This window comes from Oncorhynchus mykiss, chromosome 28 (genome assembly GCF_057628025.1).
Source record: "Oncorhynchus mykiss isolate SJ-2025 chromosome 28, ASM5762802v1, whole genome shotgun sequence".
NCBI classification, from domain to species: Eukaryota; Metazoa; Chordata; class Actinopteri; order Salmoniformes; family Salmonidae; genus Oncorhynchus; species Oncorhynchus mykiss.
The window spans coordinates 32325352-32347957 of NC_143049.1; the positions used below are offsets into that span (position 1 = coordinate 32325352).

At 44.4% G+C, this 22606-nt stretch overlaps 1 protein-coding gene across 1 annotated transcript; it reads right to left on the bottom strand.

Moving 5' to 3' along the window:
• Window positions 1-616: 616 nt before the first annotated feature.
• On the bottom strand, window positions 617-22562 carry hs2st1a (heparan sulfate 2-O-sulfotransferase 1a). Its single transcript, XM_021589885.3, has 7 exons — window positions 21793-22562; window positions 5613-5857; window positions 5144-5229; window positions 3778-3916; window positions 3469-3566; window positions 2987-3144; window positions 617-2424 (listed from the first exon to the last, which is right to left on the bottom strand). Exons 1-7 carry the CDS (start codon window positions 21914-21916, stop codon window positions 2198-2200), a joined length of 1077 nt encoding a protein of 358 aa, XP_021445560.3. The 5' UTR covers window positions 21917-22562; the 3' UTR covers window positions 617-2197.
• Between the last annotated feature and the right edge of the window lie 44 nt (window positions 22563-22606).

A 22606-nucleotide genomic window follows, 5' to 3' on the forward strand; every position in this document is an offset into this window, starting at 1 on the left:
AGGCTAAAGCTATTTTGAATAGCTGGGGGGGGGGGGGGGGAGCACCTAGCCTGATTCATCTCTTTAAACTTACAGTATCCAAGTGTTAATTTGCTATTTCCATCACACATACCACATCACCATGGACTGGATAATGTCTCCCGTAGATGTCTTCACTCCAGGCAGAGTGAAGACACGATAGCGAATGAGCTCCCTCTACAGTATGCAGTAAGAACAGCAGCCTTTAACATTTTCATCGATCAATGTACTAATGAAGAATGACATTAAAAGCACTCAGTCATGGGCATTTCAGTTTTTAAATGTGTGTGTGATATATATATATATATAAAACAATAAAAACATGAGAACGACAGAATAACAAAAACATTGTGAGGTTGACATTCCAGCAGATAAATCTGCAACAGAGAGGGAGAGAATGTTTTGGGGTGTCTAGGGAGGAATACACAATATGCCATGTAGCAAAAACTACAATACTTTCTGTTTAACAGACCTTAAAAAGGGACGCTTCACTACTTTTGTACCTCACATATTCATTCCCTTTAGCACCGTACAGTAACAGCGTTCTGTAGTAAAAAGAAAAGAAAAGAAAAGATGACTAAGAAAATGACTCCTGATGTCACATGGTGAAGTGCCTCTTTAATGACATGAGAACACAAGCAATGTGTCTGACATGATCTCAATGTTTGGTTTTTACTGCCTGCCTACCATGCCAACATTACAACTCACCTCGGGGAGTCGACCTCTCTTTTATAGTCCCCTGTGAACAAAATCCCTTTGCTTTTAGTACTTCTGCTGCCTCAACGTCTGGGATGGGGCCTGATTAGTTGGGAAAGTCACTTCTTCACAACGCTGTTGTAGGCTGTTCTAGTGCTCCAGCACTGCAGTCACTGTTGCTGGGCTGAGTCACAGAGATGATCTGATCAGTGTCTGTATTAGCAGGCCATCAATAGATTAACCGAAATTGGCATTAGCAGTGTCAGCAGTTTGCAGTGCACGCATGGGTTTGGTTAGGTTATAGTCTTACATAATAACCATACAAATTTAATGAAAATGGGTTGCCAGTTATGATCCTAAGGGGAATAGCAAAATAACATCTAAATTCAGTCATCAAATATCGTGTCAAGAAATTCAGAAAGTTCATGAGTTTAAAGCAGCAAAACAACAGATTTGGGAGATCTTTGGGTTATGACAGTAAAAGCACAAAAATTAAATGGTCTCTTGCCAATATAGAGAAAATAACAAAAGTCGAGAGAAAAATCTATAAATGGCTCATTAACTAAATGTGTTATACCAGAGCTGAAATAAGGTAATAATAGTAAGTCCTCTTGATATAGAATAACTGTTTGATCCAGATTTAAATTAGTATTTTGTACAGCAGCTAAATGGTCGGTTGTCTGTCTTCTTCCTTAGTTTAATTAAATCATGTGCAAACACTTCACATTCCTCCTAGCAATATTCCAACCGGGTGAAAGAGTCAGAAAACAACTAAATAAGTATAGTATAGTATCAAACACTAAATAGTAGTACCACAGTCGTGAACAGGGTGCATCTGTCACTCAAGTCTATGGAGGTCACAGGATTTAGATTTTGGAAAAATGTCTGCAGTTCATATAGGTAAACTCCAAGATAACATAGTAGTCAACTTTTAAGTTATTAGTGGGAGGGTTACAACATTAAAAATGACACCCTCTTAACGTATAAAACTGGGTCGACAATGTTCCCATAGACGATGATAGTAAAGTAGAATAAACCACAAAAACTAAACCAAACAGAACACGGCCAATAAAACCCCTCCCCTTGGACGGAAAATATAAATCATGTGATCAGAAGAAAGAGAACATGGGCAGCTGCCAAGTAGACTCGTCTCCTGTCATGTGTCCGTCGAGCATACCACTCCTGTGACCTTTCACCTGGAAGTATAAAGGGAGTCCTGGACCTGGAATGCTGGTGGGAACATGACCTATTGGCATGATCTCGCACCAGGAAGAGGCCACTTCCTAGTTCTGTCGGCTACTATGGAGACGAGGAGGAGGAGTCAGTTAGTTAAGTGGGCGACATTCAGAAACTGCTGACTAACGTCCAACACAGACAGTTCCACAGACCCACTGATTATATTAGTCTTCCTCTTCTCCTCTGTCCAGTGTATGTGACTACGGGATGAAGCCTAGATGAATGGTCCATCTTCCATGTGCATTAGTTAGTTAGTTTTGGGGTAGATCTTCTCGTAGAAGAAGTTCTGGGCCAGCAGGTAGAGTTCCCCATCCTTCTCCCGGACGGCGTGAGCCCGGACAAATTGGAACTGCTCCAGGGCAAACTCGTAGAACTCGTTCTCCATCTTCCAGATGGCCGACTGCTGCAGCTTGGCGATGGACTCCTTGGTCGGCGGCTTCTTCTCACTCGTCTTCCTCAGATGGGATTTCTTCCCTGTGGGGGAAGGGGCATATGGCATCACTACCAATCCAGGTGGCCCTTGGATTTTTGTTTAGTTAAAAATGGTATATATATATATATATATATATATATATATATATATATACCAATATATATATATATATATATATATATATATATATATATATATATATATATATATATATATATATATATATATATATATAAAAGATCTAATGTAATAAATGTAGAGGCACTTGCATATTTATTTTTAGAGCTGTTAAAAAGGTGAGAATTGCTCAGGGGAATAACAAGTGAAAATGTTGTTTTGTTTGCACAGAAAATCACCTCTCATGTGCAAAGGTACAGCTAAGTGCACGTTCAGAAATAGGTACGTAATCATTCCACATACGATTTACAAAGACTCAAAATACATATTAATCTATTTGAGTATGCTGACACTATAACTTTTCTTTAAAAAGCTTTAAAAAGACAGAAAACAAAGACATCAATTTCTGCTTAGTTGACAAAGTAATGAATACAGTCAATGTCAAAGGTCATCTCAAGAGGCATGGTGGCGTCTCTGGTACAGTACCTGTTCTGTAGAGCTCTGTGGCGCCCCTGAAGAAGCGTGGCAGCGCCGCCTCCAGCATCATAACAAAGTCCTCCAGTTCCTCTGTCACCCCCACCAGCAGGTACTCATTGACCAGGTTATACTTGGCCTGCTCCAGGGCCCAGTGACTGCCCACATTCCTACAAGAGATGTCAATCAATCATGTTATCAATTAAATGCATTTATAAAGTTATTTTTTCATCACCTGTACATCGAGCAAAATAGGCTAGTCTCGCATTCTCAACAGATGAGCTAGAGAGAAGAGAACGATACATATCACAAGAGAGAAAAAGCAAATAAACGCCTCTAGAAAACAAAGACATGCAATATAGCATGTAAGTTATATTTTAAAGGAGTTCATGTTTGGTGTTCTACTGTTCATATATCAGCCCATTAAGAAGTGTGTAATGGGGTTATAGGTTAAGAATGCATGTTGTGGATGAAACATAAGGAGGGGTACATACCAGCACTCAGAGTAGTGACCACAGAAGAAGGGGATCTGCAGCCACAGCTTTTCCGGGGCGCAGTCTGAGCCTCCCGCCGACACACACTCATCAAAGGTCTGAAACACATCAATGACAATCAAAGACAGAATTGCCTATGGAAGCGTGTTCTACTGTTCAAATACATTGTATATATAATAATAGTTTGCAGGGATTTTTTCTCTCTCCCAGATTGTAGCTTTAGCGTAGGCATAATTTTAACAATATTTTACAGTGTTAATCACGAATACACTAGTTGCTAGAAAATAATCAGGAGGATTGCAGACTGACCTTCTTATCCCCCTGTTTCCGGCGCCGCAGGCCGGGCCGGTAGTCGTCCCCAAAACGCAGGAAGTAGTAGTAGGACACCAGGCGCTCGATGGGGTCGCGGATCACATTGATGTAGACGGGCTTCTTCTTTACTCCAAACCTGCGTCAAAACAGAGAGCGAGTGTAAGAATAGATGGTATAATGAAATGCCACCAGCACGTTACGATGCACCAGCCACACGTTACGATGCGCCAGCCGCACGTTACGATGCGTACCAGCACGTTACGATGCGCCACCCGCACGTTACGATGCGCCACCAGCACGTTACGATGCGCCACCAGCACGTTACGATGCGCCACCAGCACGTTACGATGCGCCACCAGCACGTTACGATGCGCCACCAGCACGTTACGATGCGCCACCAGCACGTTACGATGCGCCACCCGCACGTTACGATGCGCCACCAGCACGTTACGATGCGCCACCAGCACGTTACGATGCGCCACCAGCACGTTACGATGCGCCACCAGCACGTTACGATGCGCCACCAGCACGTTACGATGCGCCACCAGCACGTTACGATGCGCCACCAGCACGTTACGATGCGCCACCAGCACGTTACGATGCTCCACCAGCACATTACGATGCGCCACCAGCACGTTACGATGCGCCACCCACACGTTATGATGCGTACCAGCACGTTACGAAACGCCATCCACACGTTACGATGCGCCACCAGCACGTTACGATGCGCCACCAGCACGTTACGATGCGCCACCAGCACGTTACGATGCGCCACCAGCACGTTACGATGCGCCACCAGCACGTTACGATGCGCCACCAGTACGTTACGATGCGCCACCAGCACGTTACGATGCGCCACCCGCACGTTACGATGCGCCAGACACACGTTACGCATATCACAAAGATCATGTGTCATTAAATCGAAGATGATCTATGAATAGACAAGATGTTAATCTGGGGCCTGTTCAATAGGACCTGGATCAAAAGAGAGAGATAAGAATACAGTACATTTGATTTAACCTAGAGAGATCCTTTAATGACATTATATCAAGACGTGAATCTGGGCCCTGTTCAATAGGACCTGGATCAAAAGAGAGATCCTTTAATGACATTACATCAAGATGTGAATCTGGGCCCTGTTCAATAAGGCAGTGTTGCAGATGTAAAGCTTCAACCTGCCATGACAGGTTCATTTTCACATGATTTAAAGACATATCCCTTCTATAGAGAGTTGCATTTTATCTGTTCTGAATGTTACACTCTAATGTTGTATTAATGTAGTATTCTATAAGACCACAAGGGGGAGACAGCAGCAAAAGTCTATCTGGTAAGATGTGTTCTACAGTGGAGAGGGGGCACTCACTTTGTAAAGTCCAGGAAAGAAACGTGACCGTGGTAGAACGCCGGCTTCATCTCCCTCCACTCTGTCACGTTTTTCACAAACCGCACCTGAGCAGATAGACAAGACAATTGATACATGATATGTGCCAATGCAATCCCTTCTTCAATATCACCCTCCCACTTTCCCCCCTCCCACTTGCTATCTCTCCATGTCTCTCCGTCTCTCGCCCTCTTCCACAGAGGTCAAACATTGCCACATTAGTGTGCGATCAGTGACGGCTGGTGTAACATTAAAACAGAGGACTGGCTCATTTTAATGGCTGGAATGGAAGAAACCCATTGTTTGATATCTTTATATTCCATTCCAGCCATTTCAATGAGCCTGTCCTACAATTTCTCCACCCACCAGCCTCCACTGGGTGCAACATTTTCTCTAATCAGCTACGAGTGCCATTGACCGTTGAGATTTGCCTCTGGCCTCACCCTCTCACCTGGTCCTGCATGGACATGACCGGGTTGTTCTTGGTGGTGTTGATGTGCAGCACGTGGTAGTGGTTCTTGCCACACAGGTCGTAGGCGATGTTGGTGAAGGAGGTACTGGCCGTCTTGGGCACGCGGTTGTAGATAACCACCACGTCCTCGCTGTCGGCCACCGAGGGGGCCTCCCGCTCCCGTAGGCCATCCTGTGTGTGCCGCTGCTCGATCTCACGCACCTCGTGCCTCGCGATGGCCCGTTCTGTACAGAGGAAGAGGAGGAAGATGAGTTAAAGGGATAGTTCACCCACATGAGGACCTATATTCTGTTAGCAACAGTGTGCTAACAGTGGCCTTACCGCTTCCATTGTCTCAGGCTCAACTACGCCAATAACACACAGTGGCAAATAAACCCGACATACAGTGCCTTGCGAAAGTATTCGGCCCCCTTGAACTTTGCGACCTTTTGCCACATTTCAGGCTTCAAACATAAACATATAAAACTGTATTTTTTTGTGAAGAATCAACAACAAGTGGGACACAATTATGAAGTGGAACGACATTTATTGGATATTTCAAACTTTTTTAACAAATCAAAAACTGAAAAATTGGGCGTGCAAAATTATTCAGCCCCTTTACTTTCAGTGCAGCAAACTCTCTCCAGAAGTTCAGTGAGGATCTCTGAATGATCCAATGTTGACCTAAATGACTAATGATGATAAATACAATCCACCTGTGTGTAATCAAGTCTCCGTATAAATGCACCTGCACTGTGATAGTCTCAGAGGTCCGTTAAAAGCGCAGAGAGCATCATGAAGAACAAGGAACACACCAGGCAGGTCCGAGATACTGTTGTGAAGAAGTTTAAAGCCGGATTTGGATACAAAAAGATTTCCCAAGCTTTAAACATCCCAAGGAGCACTGTGCAAGCAATAATATTGAAATGGAAGGAGTATCAGACCACTGCAAATCTACCAAGACCTGGCCGTCCCTCTAAACTTTCAGCTCATACAAGGAGAAGACGGATCAGAGATGCAGCCAAGAGGCCCATGATCACTCTGGATGAACTGCAGAGATCTACAGCTGAGGTGGGAGACTCTGTCCATAGGACAACAATCAGTCGTTTTTGGCAACAATGCAAAACGTTATGTTTGGCGTAAAAGCAATACAGCTGAACACACCATCCCCACTTTTAAACATGGTGGTGGCAGCATCATGGTTTGGGCCTGCTTTTCTTCAGCAGGGACAGGGAAGATGGTTAAAATTGATGGGAAGATGGATGGAGCCAAATACAGGACCATTCTGGAAGAGAACCTGATGGAGTCTGCAAAAGACCTGAGACTGGGACGGAGATTTGTCTTCCAACAAGACAATGATCCAAAACATAAAGCAAAATATACAATGGAATGGTTCAAAAATAAACATATCCAGGTGTTAGAATGGCTAAGTCAAAGTCCAGACCTGAATCCAATCGAGAATCTGTGGAAAGAACTGAAAACTGCTGTTCACAAATGCTCTCCATCCAACCTCACTGAGCTCGAGCTGTTTTGCAAGGAGGAATGGGAAAAAATGTCAGTCTCTCGATGTGCAAAACTGATAGAGACATACCCCAAGCGACTTACAGCTGTAATCGCAGCAAAAGGTGGCGCTACAAAGTATTAACTTAAGGGGGCTGAATAATTTTGCACGCCCAATTTTTCAGTTTTTGATTTGTTAAAAAAGTTTGAAATATCCAGTAAATGTCGTTCCACTTCATGATTGTGTCCCACTTGTTGATTCTTCACAAAAAAATACAGTTTTATATCTTTATGTTTGAAGCCTGAAATGTGGCAAAAGGTCGCAAAGTTCAAGGGGGCCGAATACTTTCGCAAGGCACTGTATCTTGGGTATATACTGTAAATAGGCCACTTTATATCTATAAAATGGGGTGCTCTTGTAACTTAGGCAAACTATCCTTTTACCAGACTTCTGAACATAATATAAAGAACAGAAAAAAATGATTGATCACCAAATTGACTGAGAATACATTACATTGTATGAATAATACTACAAAGCTTCATTATACCTGTCAAACAGAGTGAAGTGACACTGTGTACTGGCCTTTGGGGTGCGCTCAGTGTGGGGTTTGACCATTCATTTAGATCCCTCATGTCTTACTCACTGTTAAACAGATTCTCCTGTACTTTTGAATACATTTTAACCAGTAGTTTTAAAAGTAGAGCTCACGAGCCAAAAGTGGTCCCCAACCACATCATTGTTCCCCCTCTTGCTACAGTGTCTGCATCTTGCTAGCAGTCACTCAAATGGGTAGGGGCTGAAGCCCACTGTCTAGAACTCAAATTGCTCGGGGGGGGGGGGGAATGGTCAATCTGGTTGCAATCAATTAGCTTAGTTCCTCAGCGTTCAAATAATCTTTCAAGAAAATAAACTTTCAGGAATGCTAATCTTATGTTTCTAACTAGAGAAAATATTTCAGAACAAATCGGAGATGGTGTCGGACTCCACACCGCAGCCTGGAGTCTGTCCCTGTTATATCTCACCTCTGTGTAACTTAACAGATGTGTCTGAGTATGCATGGCCTAAATACTATCATCTTTCTGGGAATGGGAATAGAGAACCATGTCCTCTCTATATATCATTTAGATTTGAGTCATTTAGCGACTTACAGGGGCAATTTGGGTTAAGTGCCTTGCTCAAGGTCACATTGACAGATTTTTCACCTAAACGACTTGGGGATTCGAACCAGCGACCTTTAGGTTACTGTCCCAAAGCTCTTAAACACTAGGCTACCTGCTGACCTTACAGTAGCTGTATCAGATAGAAATGTATGTGACTAACTGTGAATAAACAGACAACGCTGTAGGCCTGAGCCATTTCCGTTTGGCTTTCCTATCTCAGGTCTAAATCAGTCTCAGATTGACTAGTGGTGACATTGGCTCAGATCTGTGCTGGAACAGATCAACACTCCAGCATCTAATACATATGGGAATGCCAAGCCATGCCAGGCCATGCCAGGTCATGCCTAGCCGTGCTGGCAGCTGGTACAGAGAATAAGGTGTCATCTGTGATCACACTGCACTCCCAACCCCCAAACCCCCTTTGCCATCCCCACATACACCACACCACACCGCTCCCCTCCCTTTTTACACCCTCCCAGGCAGCTGCTAATGTCCCACTGATCAAAGCTAGCGCTAACCAACCGTGCTAGCAACTGGTGCTAGCCACGATACTGGGCTGTGACAGGTGGCAGTCTATGGTCGTCTGTCGTCATGATGAACATAGATAAATATGGTCTGCGTTTAGACAGCCAGCCAAATTCTGATTTTTTTTCACCAATTGGTATTTTGATCAATCAGATCAGCTCCGAAAATGATCCAAAAAAATTGGGCTGCCTGTCTGAACGCAGCCTTATGTGGAGCCCAGATCTCTAGGCCTAGACCTTAGCGTATTCCCACAGAGCGTCCTAACATTGGAGACAGTAGTCACGGTCTGTAACAACTGAATCAGAATCAGCACTCCCTAGTCCTAAAACATAATGAGCTGAACTTAAACAGGCCCCAAGCCACTAGTTCAGGGCATTGTGTTCAGTGCCAACAATTAACAGGGAGGTACAGTTTATTGTAGTCCATTGTGTTGAACAAGCTTAGTTAAAACCCCACTGTGTCCAAGCAGAGGGCGCCACACACACACACTTAAGCTAATGGTCGAGTCGGAGGTCATTTAATTAGTGGACAAAGACCCGCTCTGTATTGATGAATCACCCTGGCCACACAGTGTGCTTCCATTCAGTCACCATTTCCGTTGGTTCCCCCCTCGCCATTTCCAGCTAATTATGACCTATGGTGGAACTGGCAACACAGTCTTAAACACTACAACAACTAAGCCAATGCTCATTGTTCTGAATACATATTCTAGAACGCCACCCGAGATAGCAATATTTACTAAAACAATTTCACGCTAGATTAGAATTGCCCATTTCCAATCATCATTCGTCTTGGGCGGGAAATCCGTGAATATGACAGTTTGTCGTGTGTTATGGTGTCTCATACGATCTTATGGGATAATAAAAACAGGGGAGAAGATGATCCCTTCTCCAGGCAGCTCATACATCCATCATACTCCGCAGCTCTTCATCCCTGAGCGGGTTAGCCTCTCGAGCACAAGCCTAGGCTGAGGGGTAATAGAGAGCCTGAGAGCTAGAAGCCTTGTATGGTTCTGCTTCAGTAGCGCTGGATTGCAAAATCAATGGAGTACGACAGGGAGGAGATCTAGGTTGCTGCTGGAAAAAAATAAATATGAAGTGGTATTTTTTATTTATTTAAATACAGTAAGCTTTTGATGTGGCCTGTGGCACCTGCAATATTTATTTACCAGAGTGCAAACACAGCCAGGTGGTAATAGGAGTGTGTGATTAGTAATTTCAAGCATATTGTACAAGAGACCCTTGGGCTAGCCTTTCACAGCTGCAGGAACAGGGGATCCAAAAGAAGCCTGTTCAACTAAATGCTTCATCAACGACTGTACAGAACTACTGTTTCAAACTAATGCATGACACAGACACCTCATCACAATCTTGCAGTGTTTGCAAATAAATGACGGAGGCACCATGAGTTACAATTTAATTCCTTAAGTGCTCTTTTTAGGACAGATTACCGTAGCTGGGGGGGGGTTCCTGGCTTGGAGACAACTGCTGCATTCATGGCCCATGAAAGCTCTCATTCACGTCTAGCCTGGCGGCTAAGGTGTAGACAGCTGGGAGAGAGACGGCTGGGCCGAGCCCGGTGAAGACACAAGGCAGAAAATGAGAAACGACACTCGGATGGTTAGTACAGTTTAGCCCAAGCAAGTGGAGATATTTTGCTGGCATCAACAGAGGTGCAGTGGAAACTGAATAACTAAGCACTCACATGCTCTATTTCCACATGCCAATATAAATCTGTGTGTGGAAGCAGCCCATTTCTAACAGGCAAGGTATCTTGTTAAAGTAGCCTATTTTCCTCATGGGAGAAAACACAAGCCTATATGGTCAGTGAAACCAGACCAAAAATCTTGTCAGCAGACAAAACATGCCCTCTGCAGTCAGTTTTTAGGGAGGTTCTTGATTGGGACTGACTAGAACAGAGTGCCATTGGTCACGCCCCATGGTAGTGGACCTGACCAATGGCACGGTTTTAGAAGCGCTCTTGGCTGAAGAGACAAAATGTTGGGCTCCTTGATTTTGTATTTGACTTTGCACTTTTGCCGGAAGGTGCACTTGATTCAGAAGCCCTGTGCCGGGTAGGCAAAGTGTTCCCATTTTTTAACCATTTCATTTGTCTGAAGGGACAAACTCCACCTACCTGGCGGACCAGGAGAGCTGTAGTTAAATCAAGTGCGCCTACTGCGCTGGCCAATCGGATGGCTCCAATCACCATGCCTATAGCTTCCAAGAAACCACAGTTGGATACTAGCCTGCACGAGATTTCACAACTTTTAAATCATGACCAGAGAGAAACTGCCAAATAAAAAAAGCATAGAGCTGCTGTTTTTATGAGTGAGTTATTTGTTTTTATTCAGCACTGTCAACACTTTCTTTTCTCCAACACTTTCACAAAGCATAACACTCGCCTCTCACTACCTCTTCTTGCACTGCAGCTGCAAGTAATTAGTAGCCAAGTGTATCGATAGGCTTGTGTTTTTATTATAAGCAGCTCGTCATGTGTATTTTAATATCGAGGAATATTTCACTTTCTTTAGTCAAAGGAACAACATAAATTTGTGCCTGAGGTAGAAGTAATGTGGTGCAATTCCAGTTGCCTTCAGGGGAAGGAAGGTGTCCCCTCTCTGGTCAGTCTCACCGGAGGAAAGGAGTGAACGGGGACAGGGAGAGGCAGACCCTCTACTGCCCTCTCCCTCCCTTCGCTGAGACTGACCATCAGCTGCAGGTATCATCATTCCAGTCAAATAAAAAAGCTAATTAATTTCAATTTATGCAAAGCTGTGCATCGCAAGTGATACACCAACTGATATATTCTGTTATCAAAGCTCGTTGTGAAATATAATATGGTCTTAGCAGAACAATATTAGCAGGCCAAGCACAAAGCCAATATGCTGTGACAACTAAGTTTATTCATGTTGCATAGGCTTACATTTTTTAAGTCAGGTTTGTAATTGTTATTAGTATTGTTTTTATCTGAGTGGTAAATCTCTACTTGCTTTTTGACTGCGAAAGTGATCTTGACTCAGAAAAGGTTGCCGACCACGGCCTTATGCTATCTGAGTGACTCAAACATTATAACAAACAGCAATGGGGGCCCCATGCCGTGGCATTTTTGGAATTGTAGATTCTCCCGTCTGGTGGTGATTGTTAGTTCTCAAAGATGATCTTAATTAAAAAAATGATATTGTTCCATTATATTTTCTACATACTTTACATCTGGTTTTTAGTTTTTACAATCCCAAAAATTATTAGGGTTAGTTTATATTACACTGAACAAAAATATAAAACACAACATGCAACCATTTTTAAGAGTTACAGTTCATATAAGGAAATCAGTCAACTAAAATAAATTAATTAGGCCCTAATCTATGGATTTCACATGACTGGGAATACAGATATGAGTCTCTTGGTCACAGAAACCTTAATAAACAAAATGTAGGGGCGTGGATCAGAACACCAGTCAGTATCTGGTGTGACCCCCATTTGCCTCATGCAGCGCGACACATCTCCTTCGCATAGAGTTGATCAGACTGTTGATTGTGGCCTGTGGAATGTTGTCTGACTCCTCTTCAATGGTTGTGTGAAGTTGCTGGATATTGACGGGAACTGGAACACACTGTCGTACACGTCGATCCATTGCATGCCAAACATGGTCAACGGGTCTAGTGAGCATGCAGGCCATGGAAGAACTGGGACATTTTCTGTACAGATCCTTGGGACATTATCATTCTGAAACATGAGGTGATGGCGGCGGATAAATGGCATGACAATCAAAGCTCATTTTATCTGACAAGGTGAGTTTATACGATAATCGGAAAAAAAAGAGCTTCAGTTTCGCCCATCAAAAACTGGCAGTTATTTGAGATGATAATTTACACAGATGGCAGGCTTTACAGCCTAATAATTCTATGCCTTGGCAAGGGCTGCTCTGTGGAGTGGACAATTGATTTGTCTGGATCTCTTGGCAGGATTTGTCATTGACTAAGCAGGGTAATTAGCCTACTGCTTGAAATATGGGGGGAAATATCAGGTTCTGTCAATAACACCATCTCTCCAGAATCACAGGAAGAGAGACAGCAGCCATTTCTCCATGTCCACCACCACTTAAGAAATGGTACGGCAAACTGTTCACGTGAGAAACTGTATTACTGCCCAAATGTTTAAAAAAAATTACATCACAGAAATAAACAGCTTACATAACAATGCAGGTGTAGGCTAGTTATTGTACAACACAGAAATGTGATTCTCTCCCCCATAAGTGTTAATAATGCATAGGCAGGAGTCCAGGGAAAACTCCACAAATGTTTGGGCAATTCTGAGGGCAGCTATTTATAGGACAGATGAGGAGTGGCTAATAGGTTAATAGGACCCAAAGCTCCACAGAGGAAGCCCAACAGAGAACTCCGGTGTCAATTGTGAGATCAGATCCATCATCGGCTGTCATAGCAACCAAGTAGGAGGAAGGAAACGGACACCAAAAATGTTCCTCTATGGTCACAAGCGGTTCTCAATACTTCTCCTCAAGAACTATAGCCTGGTTAAACCAGACTGAACAATGGAGAGCGCAGCATTCAGTCTGGTTTAACCAGGCTACATGAACTATGGCAGCAGTTAATGAATTGATTGAGATCATTCATGAACAAGAACATCTCAAGTGTTCCAACTGGCCTTTCTGTGACCTACCACTTCTGTGGTGAGGGGCTGTCCCCACTCCCCAGAGTCTCGGCACACTGTGTGCGAGACTGCCAGCACTCACAGTGCAATGCAATGCTGAAGAGAAAGTCTGACAAGGAGAGCGGGCCACAGCAGCAGAGAAACTTTCAGTTCCCCTCCAGAGCTGATATTACAAGATGCACTGTACCACAGCAGATGAAAGCCAAGCCAGGATAGAGTACCACAGTATGAGTCATAATACCCATAAAACATAGCGATCAAACAGGAAATGTTTCCAATCTTTTCCCCACTGTACATTTTTCCCATAGGGGATTTTAGAAACACTTAAAATTATGGCTGTGTTTCATGTAGGCTTACCCTGGCGTGACATTTTGATAACCATGTACAGTTCTCTAGGACAAGGTGACTTTTATCAATATATTCGTCTGTATTTACCCCCCCAAAATGAAATGCTAATTATCTGCTAATGTGGCTATCATAAAGAACTACAAATGCCATGATGATCTGGACGAGGGTAACGGGTTTCTTCTTCCTAAGGTCAGAACGTGACAGTACCCCCCCCCCCCCCCCCCCCCCAAAGGTGCGGACTCCGGACGGCGACCCTCGCCGCCAACCTCGGACTGGGGACCCTAGCCACGGGTCCGAATGGACGGGAGATTCCGGCAGCGCCGGACAGGCGGGAGACTCCGGCAGCTCAGGACAGACGGGAGACTCCGGCAGCTCAGGACAGACGGGAGACTCTGGCAGCTCAGGACAGACGCGAGACTCTGGCAGCTCAGGACAGACGGGAGACTCTGGCAGCTCAGGACAGACGGGAGACTCTGGCAGCTCAGGACAGACGGGAGACTCTGGCAGCTCAGAACAGACGGGAGACTCTGGCAGCTCAGGACAGACGGGAGACTCTGGCAGCGCTGAGCAGTCGGGAGCACCTGTAGGGAGGAGACGAAGACAGCCTGGTGCGGGGGGCTGCCACCGGAGGCCTGGTGTGTGGAGGAGGCACGGAATAGACAGGAGGCGCACTGGAGGTCTCGAGCATCGAGCCTGTACAACCCTACCTGGCTGGATGCTCCCCGTAGCCAGGCCAGTGCGGTGAGATGGAATAGACCGCACTGGGCTGTGCTGGCGAACCGGGGACACCATGTGCAGGGCTGGTGCCATGTAACCCGGCCCGAGGAGACGCACTGGAGACCAGATGCACTGAGCCAGCTTCATGGCACCTGGCTCGATGCCCACTCTAGCCCCGGCCGATACGAGGCGCTGCTATGTAAACGCACCGGGCTATGCCTGCGCACCGGGGACACCGTGCGCCTCACGGCATAACACGGTGCCTGCCCTGTCCACCTCTTTCGACGGTAAGCACGGGGAGTTGGCTCAGGTCTCCTACCTGACTTAGCCACACTCCCCGTGTGCCACCCCCCCAATACATTTTTGGGGATGCCTCTCGTCCCAGCCACGCTGCCGTGCTGCCTCCTCATACCACCGCCTCTCGGCTTTAGCTGCCTCCAGCTCTCCCCTGGGGCGGCGATATTCTCCCGGCTGTACCCAGGCTCCCTTACCGTCCAAGATCTCCTCCCAAGTCCAGGAGTCCAGAACCCGCTGCTCCTGGGTACCACGCTGCTTGGTCCGGTTGTGGTGGGTGATTCTGTCACGATCGTCGTTGGAATGAGGTGAGGACCAAAGTGCAGCGTATTAAGTGTTCATCATATATTTATTAAACCGAGAACACTAAACAAAATAACAAAGGAGAAACAAAACAGTTCTGAAAGGTGACAGACACATAACAGAAAATAATCACCAACAACTCAAAGGTGAAATCAGGCTACCTAAGTATGATTCTCAATCGGGGACAACGATTGACAGCTGCCTCTGATTGAGAACCATACCAGGCCAAACACAGAAATAGAAAATCATAGACAAACTAACATAGACAACCCACCCAACTCACACCCTGACCATACTCAAACAAAAACATAACAAAAGAACTAAGGTCAGAACGTGACAACGAGACTGCCGAATCGAGGCAAAGGTAAGAATCTCTGGATTAACTATCTAATGTTAGCTAAATGTGTAATTAATAAATTGGCTACATTTCTTTAAAATTACAATTATGTGAACAGTCTTGTGTAATACCTATTAGCAAAACTGTCAGCTCGAGATGACGTGCAGAAGCCTGCAGGGATTTGTAGTTTTGCATGATGACTACTTTGACGCAAATTAGCATTTTCGAATCAAAGTAAATAGAGACGAATATATTGATAAGAGTCACCTTTACTGGTTATTATGACACCTCCACTGTGAGGCTCTATTCAGCTGCTGTATACAAGATGGAAGGTATATGCAGACAAGAGGAGCGGAACAGTTCAGCCAGACTACCTTATCCCTCTATTCTCTGATGAAATTGGTTTTAAAATGCTGCAGGCATGTTTCTCTCCCCTCCTTTTGTTAAGGCTTATGATGTGAGCAGCCAGGGGTTTAAATATTTCTGTGTTGAGATGAAAATTAAATCTCACCACACCCCACCCCTCCCCCCCATAGCTTTGAAGAGGAAGATAGCTTTTGGATGTAAATTGGAAATTGGGAAAGGCCTGTTTGGCCACAGGGGATTATCATCTTGCACTACAGTAGCATCCCAGGCTCCAGATAAAGAGGCTGTTTATGATTATTGATTGGCAAAGGAAGGACTCGAATGAAAAGTAACATGATTATCAGTTATAATGATGCTTGGTATTCTTACAATACGTCTACAGAAGCTCTGTTACAGCTGGGTCTCTCAGAGGGATGTTGATCAGTGTTATAAAAGCGATAAGTCACCCACCTGCTTTCACGCATGCTTAACCACACCGACCGCATCGTTCGTCAAACCCCTTGGAAACCCGACAAGGGAACACTGCGGCGCGAGGAGAGCGGTCTCAATTACACTCCGGGGTGCGAAACAGTTCATAGCACCGTGATTAGCCTGTCAGTCATCCGCAACTGTGCACGGAAATGTAGCACAGAACTTCAAGGGAAAACATTCTTCTTTAAAGTGCAAGCCAATGCCCATAAATACACCAATCAGGGCCCTAACTGCTCGAGCTTAGGTCCATTAGTACTCTGCCCACACCAAATCCATTCCTGACACCTGTGTTTCCACAGTGGTATCCAATCCATTAGGCACTCAATTGGCATGTTTCAGAGTGCTGAGACACATAGAGATGTACAGTAACCACTATTTAGTGAATACCAGCAGACTGCCAGTGTATGACTCCATTTAATAACCCTGGGGAGGCTAAAAACAGCTTCATGGTGTCAAAAGGAGTGCTCCGGATAAGGGTGAAAAAGAGAGAGCGAGAGAAAGAAAGAGGAGTTGTTGAAAGTGAGGAGGTGGCTGAGGTGTGAACTTGGTGAGGCAAGAGTTTGATCAGAGGGAGTCAAGTTGGTGTGATCACTGATGTGATCTTCCTGTCTGGGTTGACGCCCTAATTAAAATCGGCCATTCCAATTCAATCGGTCGACCTCAAGTCCAAACATACCAAGACAGTCATAAAGAGGGCATGACAAAATCTTTGCCCCTCAGGAGACTGAAAAGATTTGACATGGGTCCCTAAATCCTCAAAAGGTTCTACAGCTGCACCATCGAGAGCATCCTGACCGGTTTCATCACCGCCTGGTCATCACCGCTATGGCAACTGCTCGGCATCTGACTGTACGGCGCTACAGAGGGAAGTGCGAACGGCCCCGTACATCACTGCCATCCAGGACCTATATAATAGGCGGTCAGAGGAAAGCCCATAAAATTGTCAGACTCCAGTCACCCAAGTTATAGACTGTTCTCTCTGCTACCGCACGGCAAGCAGTACCGGAGGGCCAAGTCTAGGACCAAGAGGCTCCTCAACAGCTTCTACCCCCAAGCCATAAGACTGCTGAACAATTAATAAAATCGCCACCGAACAATTTACATTGACCCCCCTTCCCTTTTGTACACTGCTGCTACTCGCTGTTAATTATGTATGCATAGTTACTTCACCCCCACCTACATGTACAAATTACCTCAACTAACCGGTACCCCCGCATACTGACTCGGTACCGGTGGCCCCTGTATACAACCTCATTATTGTTATTCTTATTGTGTTACTTTTTATTATTACTTTTTATTTTAGTCTACTTGGTAAATATTTTCTTAACTCTTCTTGAACTGCACTGTTGGTTAAGGGCTTGTAAGTAAGCATTTCACGGTGAAGTCTACACTTGTTGTATTCGGCGCATGTGACAAAGTTTGATTTGATTAGTGTATCAGGATTTTGACTTTTTATAATGTTCAGATTCATTATTATAATTGAAAGCATTCAAACGTCCAAGATGTGAACTAGGAACTTGACCACATCAGCGATGATATCCTGGTCCTCCTTGCGCTGCATTGAGATGGACTTTTTAAAGCCATGCTCAAAGCTACTGTCAATCACATCAAATAGTATAACTCTTTTCAAAGTACTTGATGTCAGTCTGTGGATGGCAAGATCTTTTCATGAGCAAATTCCTGTCCAGGGCACTCAGCAGTAAGGAGGTTGGTGCCCAGTATGGAAATGGAAGATAATTCAGGTCTGACTCTTTATGAATGAATGTTGAGCAGAAGGCATTCCTACATCATTGTGTCACTCTCTCCAAACACATTCACAGTGCATGGACAGTACCCTTTCTCCTTTGCATTAAAAAGCCTTTCTTTCATGAATTATTAAAGCAGTGTAAGAAATAAAAGACAAAACCTCACTTAGGATGTTTCACTCCGGTACAACGCTTGCGGTAACATTGCGCCAAGTGGGAACTTACTTAAGCTCATTGCTCCTCATGGAGTGGCAGGTAGCCTGGCGGTTAAGCGTGTTGGGCCAGTAACTCAAAAGGTCGCTGGGTGGAATCCCTGGGCAGACTAGGTGAAAAATCTGTTGTGCCGTTGAGCAAGGCACTTAACCCTAATTGCTCCTGTAAGTCGCTCTGGACAAGAATGTCTGCTAAATGACTAAAAATGTAAATGTTGGAGACTCGTGTGGTGGTTAAATGTAGATACATAGTTAGTTACTTGGGCCATGAGATGACAGGTTTATAAACAACGCTTCAATTTACACTGCTCTTAGCAAGTATAGCATATACTCCCATCTAGAGTTACGGCCAATGAGGAAAGCACACCGTCAGCCCCACCTCCACGTGCTAATGTTAAACTTGACGTTTCTACAAAATGTACCTAGCTGGCATAAGAGGACGCTACAGGAAATACAGTCCATTCAGAAAGTATTGAGACCCCTTCCCCTTTACCACAGGTTACATTACAGCCTTATTCTAAAATGGATTAAATAATAAATATGTCCCTCAACAATATACTCACACAATACCCCATAGTAACAAAGCAAAAAGAGGTATACACATTTTTGCAAATGTATAATTTTTTATTTTTTTTTAAATACCTAATTTACATAAATATTCAGACCCTTCGCTATGAGACTCAACACACACCTGTCCACATAAGATCCCACAGTTGACAGTGCATGTCAGAGTATAAGCCAAGTCATGAGGTCGAAGGAATTGTCCCTAGAGCTCAGAGCAAGGATTGTGTCGAGGAACAGATTTGGGGAAGGGTACCAAAACATGTCTGCAGCATTGAAGGTCCCTAAGAACACAGTGGCCTCCATCATTCTTAAATGGAAGAAGTTTGGAACCACCAAGACTCCTTCAAGAGCTGGCTGCCCGGCCAACCTGAGCAATCGGGGAGAAGGGCCTTGGTCAGGGAGGTGACCAAGAACGCGATGGTCACTCTGACAGAGCTCCAGAATTCCTCTGTGGAGATGGGAGAACCTTCCAGAAGGACAACCATCTCTGCAGCACTCCACCAATCAGGCCTTTATGGTAGAGTGGCCAGACAGAAGCCACTCCTCAGTAAAAGGCACATGACAGCCCGCGTGGAGTTTGCCAAAAGGCCCCTAAAGGACTCTCAGACCATGAGAAACAAGATTCTCTGGTCTGATGAAACCAAGATTGAACTCTTTGGCCTGAATACCAAGCGTCCCATCTGGAGGAAACCAGGCACCATCCCTACGGTGAAGCATGGTGGTGGCAGCATCATGTTCTGGGGATGTTTTTCAGAGGCAGGGCCTGGGAGACTAGTCAGGATCGAGGGAAAGATGAACGGAGCAAAGTACAGAGAGATCCTTGATGAAAACCTGCTCCAGAGCCCTCAGGACTTCAGACTAGGGCGAAGGTTCACCTTCCAACAGAACAATGACCCTAAGCACAAAGCCAAGACAACGCAGGAGTGGCTTCGAGAGAAGTCTCTGAATGTCCTTGAGTGGCCCAGTCAGAATCCGGACTTGAACCCGATCAAACATGACTGGAGACCTGAAAATAGCTGTACAGCGACGCTCCCCATCCAACCTGACAGAGCTTGAGAGGATCTGCAGAGAAGAATGGGAGAAACTCCCCAAATACAAGTGTGCCAAGCTTGTAGTGTCATACCCAAGGAGATTCGAGGCTGTAATTGCTGCCAAAGGTGTTTCAACAAAGTACTGAGTAAAGGGTCCGAATACGTATATAAAATATGATGTTTACAATTTTTTGAAATTTGTAAAAATTCTAAACACCTGTTTTGCTTTGTCATTATGGAGTATTGTGTGTAGATTGACAAGGATAAAAACAACAACAATTTAATCAATTTTAGAATAAGACTGTAACGTAACAACATGTGGAAAAAGTCTAGGGGTCTGAATACTTTCCGAATGCACTGTATGTCACCAGATAACACAGATGAAGCTAGCTACAAGACACATGGATTGTTATGGGGTGATTTCAATCTATGCAGAGACTACCAAACCACTCACAATTAGCCTGGAAGCAAATCACAGTGGCTTCTGTGCTGGAGACTTCTAGTAGGAAAAGTGATTCAGCGTCTGAGTGAAGTAACAAGCAGATAAGAAAATAAGTTGGAAATGGGCAATATTGGAGCGTCCCCCCCCCCCCAAAAAAATGTGTCTAATAAATATACAGCTTGTTTTCCCAATATAGACGGGAGAAATGCATCAGCACCTGGTTGGACAGCAAGTGGTATCCATCATGTTGCCCTGCCTCAAACCTAGGCTATTTGACTATGCAGGATATAATTGACGGCTCCAGTTTACAGAGACGTTTTCCCTCTCTAGGCATCATTCAGACGCATTGTCAAGTCAATAGAATTCTTGGAGTAGGCTGTAATGGAAGAGACTGCTCCCTTTAGGTCTTGTTTTAGCATCTTGTGTTTTTCCCACTCCAAAAGCATTTAGATATTGTTTCAGTAGTTGATTTTGATGTCTACCCAGAACATTCAGATATCCTCCCCAATATTTGTTAGGAACCACCATGATAATTAATTCTGATCACAGTTTGTTGAAATGTGCCGGTTGTTTAGAACACATTCTTTTGGAACTCATGTTTACATGAATAAAGGTTTCTGTGACACAGCACACTACAGCAAGGACATTTCTCTGAACGATCAATTCCACCATGCAAATGGTTGTTGAAAATAATAATGCATACATAGAATGCACATTGAATGGCCTGAAATAGTGGACTTTTCTAATTCCCACGTAGTGCATGTTTACATGAAATCACCTTGGAATGGCCATCATTCAAATTTTAAGTCTCCCTCCACACAGCTATTGTTGTATCCTTGCATGTTCTGTAAAGAGGTATCTGAAGCTTAATGAGATAGGAGGTAGAGCCCTTCTGCCGTAACCACATGGTCTTTGGTCCAAGCCCGGCTCCAGTTTACTCTCAATTGCTATCTTGGTGGCAGCGGTGGGATAACCATGCAGCTCTGAAAGGCATTATGCAAGGGTTGCTTTTTATTTTAAAGTGTAATGACCTCTGTTTACCAAGAGGTCTGGACCTCCTCCATGGCAAAAAGCTGTACTGCGCCAGCTCTAAAACTGCTGGGTTGATGGTTCAAGCCTAGTTGTTCCCCCCCAATCACTACACTATCAATCATTAACCCACTGGAGGGATAATGGTGCCACAGGTTCTACTTGCTGTTCACACATGATCTGGTCAACCATATGGTAAAAGAGGGCAAACTCATTATACAATAGGTTTGTCAAATCGTTTACTAAACCTGACTAAAAATGTAGTTGATGTTCCTGAGTTGCACGTTGTCCTCAAAATGCCAGTTTGTCACTTCCCAAGGGGAGCGCGAATGATGTCGTCACAAGTCAACCGCAAATTGTCAACCAAGCTGACAAGATGTTCAGCAATGGTTCAACCCCTACTGCATCTCACGGACACATTTACCTACGGCATGATGAATAAGGACAGCTTGACCGCAGTCTTACCTAGCTTTCCTCGAGACTCCTCCAGCTTCTGGATTTGGTTCTCCAAGAAGAACATGGCCACTGCGAATGCCAACAGCGCCAGAAGCTGAAACTTGGGCGGTATCATGATTCTTAGAAGCCCCATCAAACAATCCAGTAAGAACAGGTCATTCCAGGTTTAGAAAATACTACATAAAAATGTAATGGAATTGTCAATTACAGAGCGAACGAGTGTCTGTTAAAACCCTGGTTGTGCAGTAGGAAACACACTCAGGTCCAAATGATGTTTCATACTATAATATACTCTGCATGCAACCTCAATGCCGTATTCTTGATGTTGAGATGTTGTCCCCCCCCAAGGGTGTCAACAGAAGCGGGTTTGTGTTCCTCGGTCTCTGCGAGTCTTTCTCTGTAGAGCTGTCCCGTTCAGTTCACTTAACACGCCTACCTTCGTCGGAGGACTTATTACTACAAACCCCCTATTGGTGAAACCAACAATCCACGAAACGGAATAGGCTTTTCATTCGTCAACAGTCAAGTCTGTTAAAATGCGATTGAACACATTTTAAACAGTTCTTGAATTGGGCCACGGGGGGCACTGTCCACATACGAATGGAATGTAACTGTGAGTGACTGATAAAAGAAGAGAAATTAAAGGTGCCCTTCTGTTTGCCATCTGAAAATAGGAATACAAATTACAAATTTGTATTAGACAAATAACATAAACAACCAGATATTATTTTGCGAATTTATGATCTCGTTTTTTTAAAATATAAAGATAATTACTAAACAACGTGTATATTACAATTTACAGGGCATTAGGCACTTGCCAGTA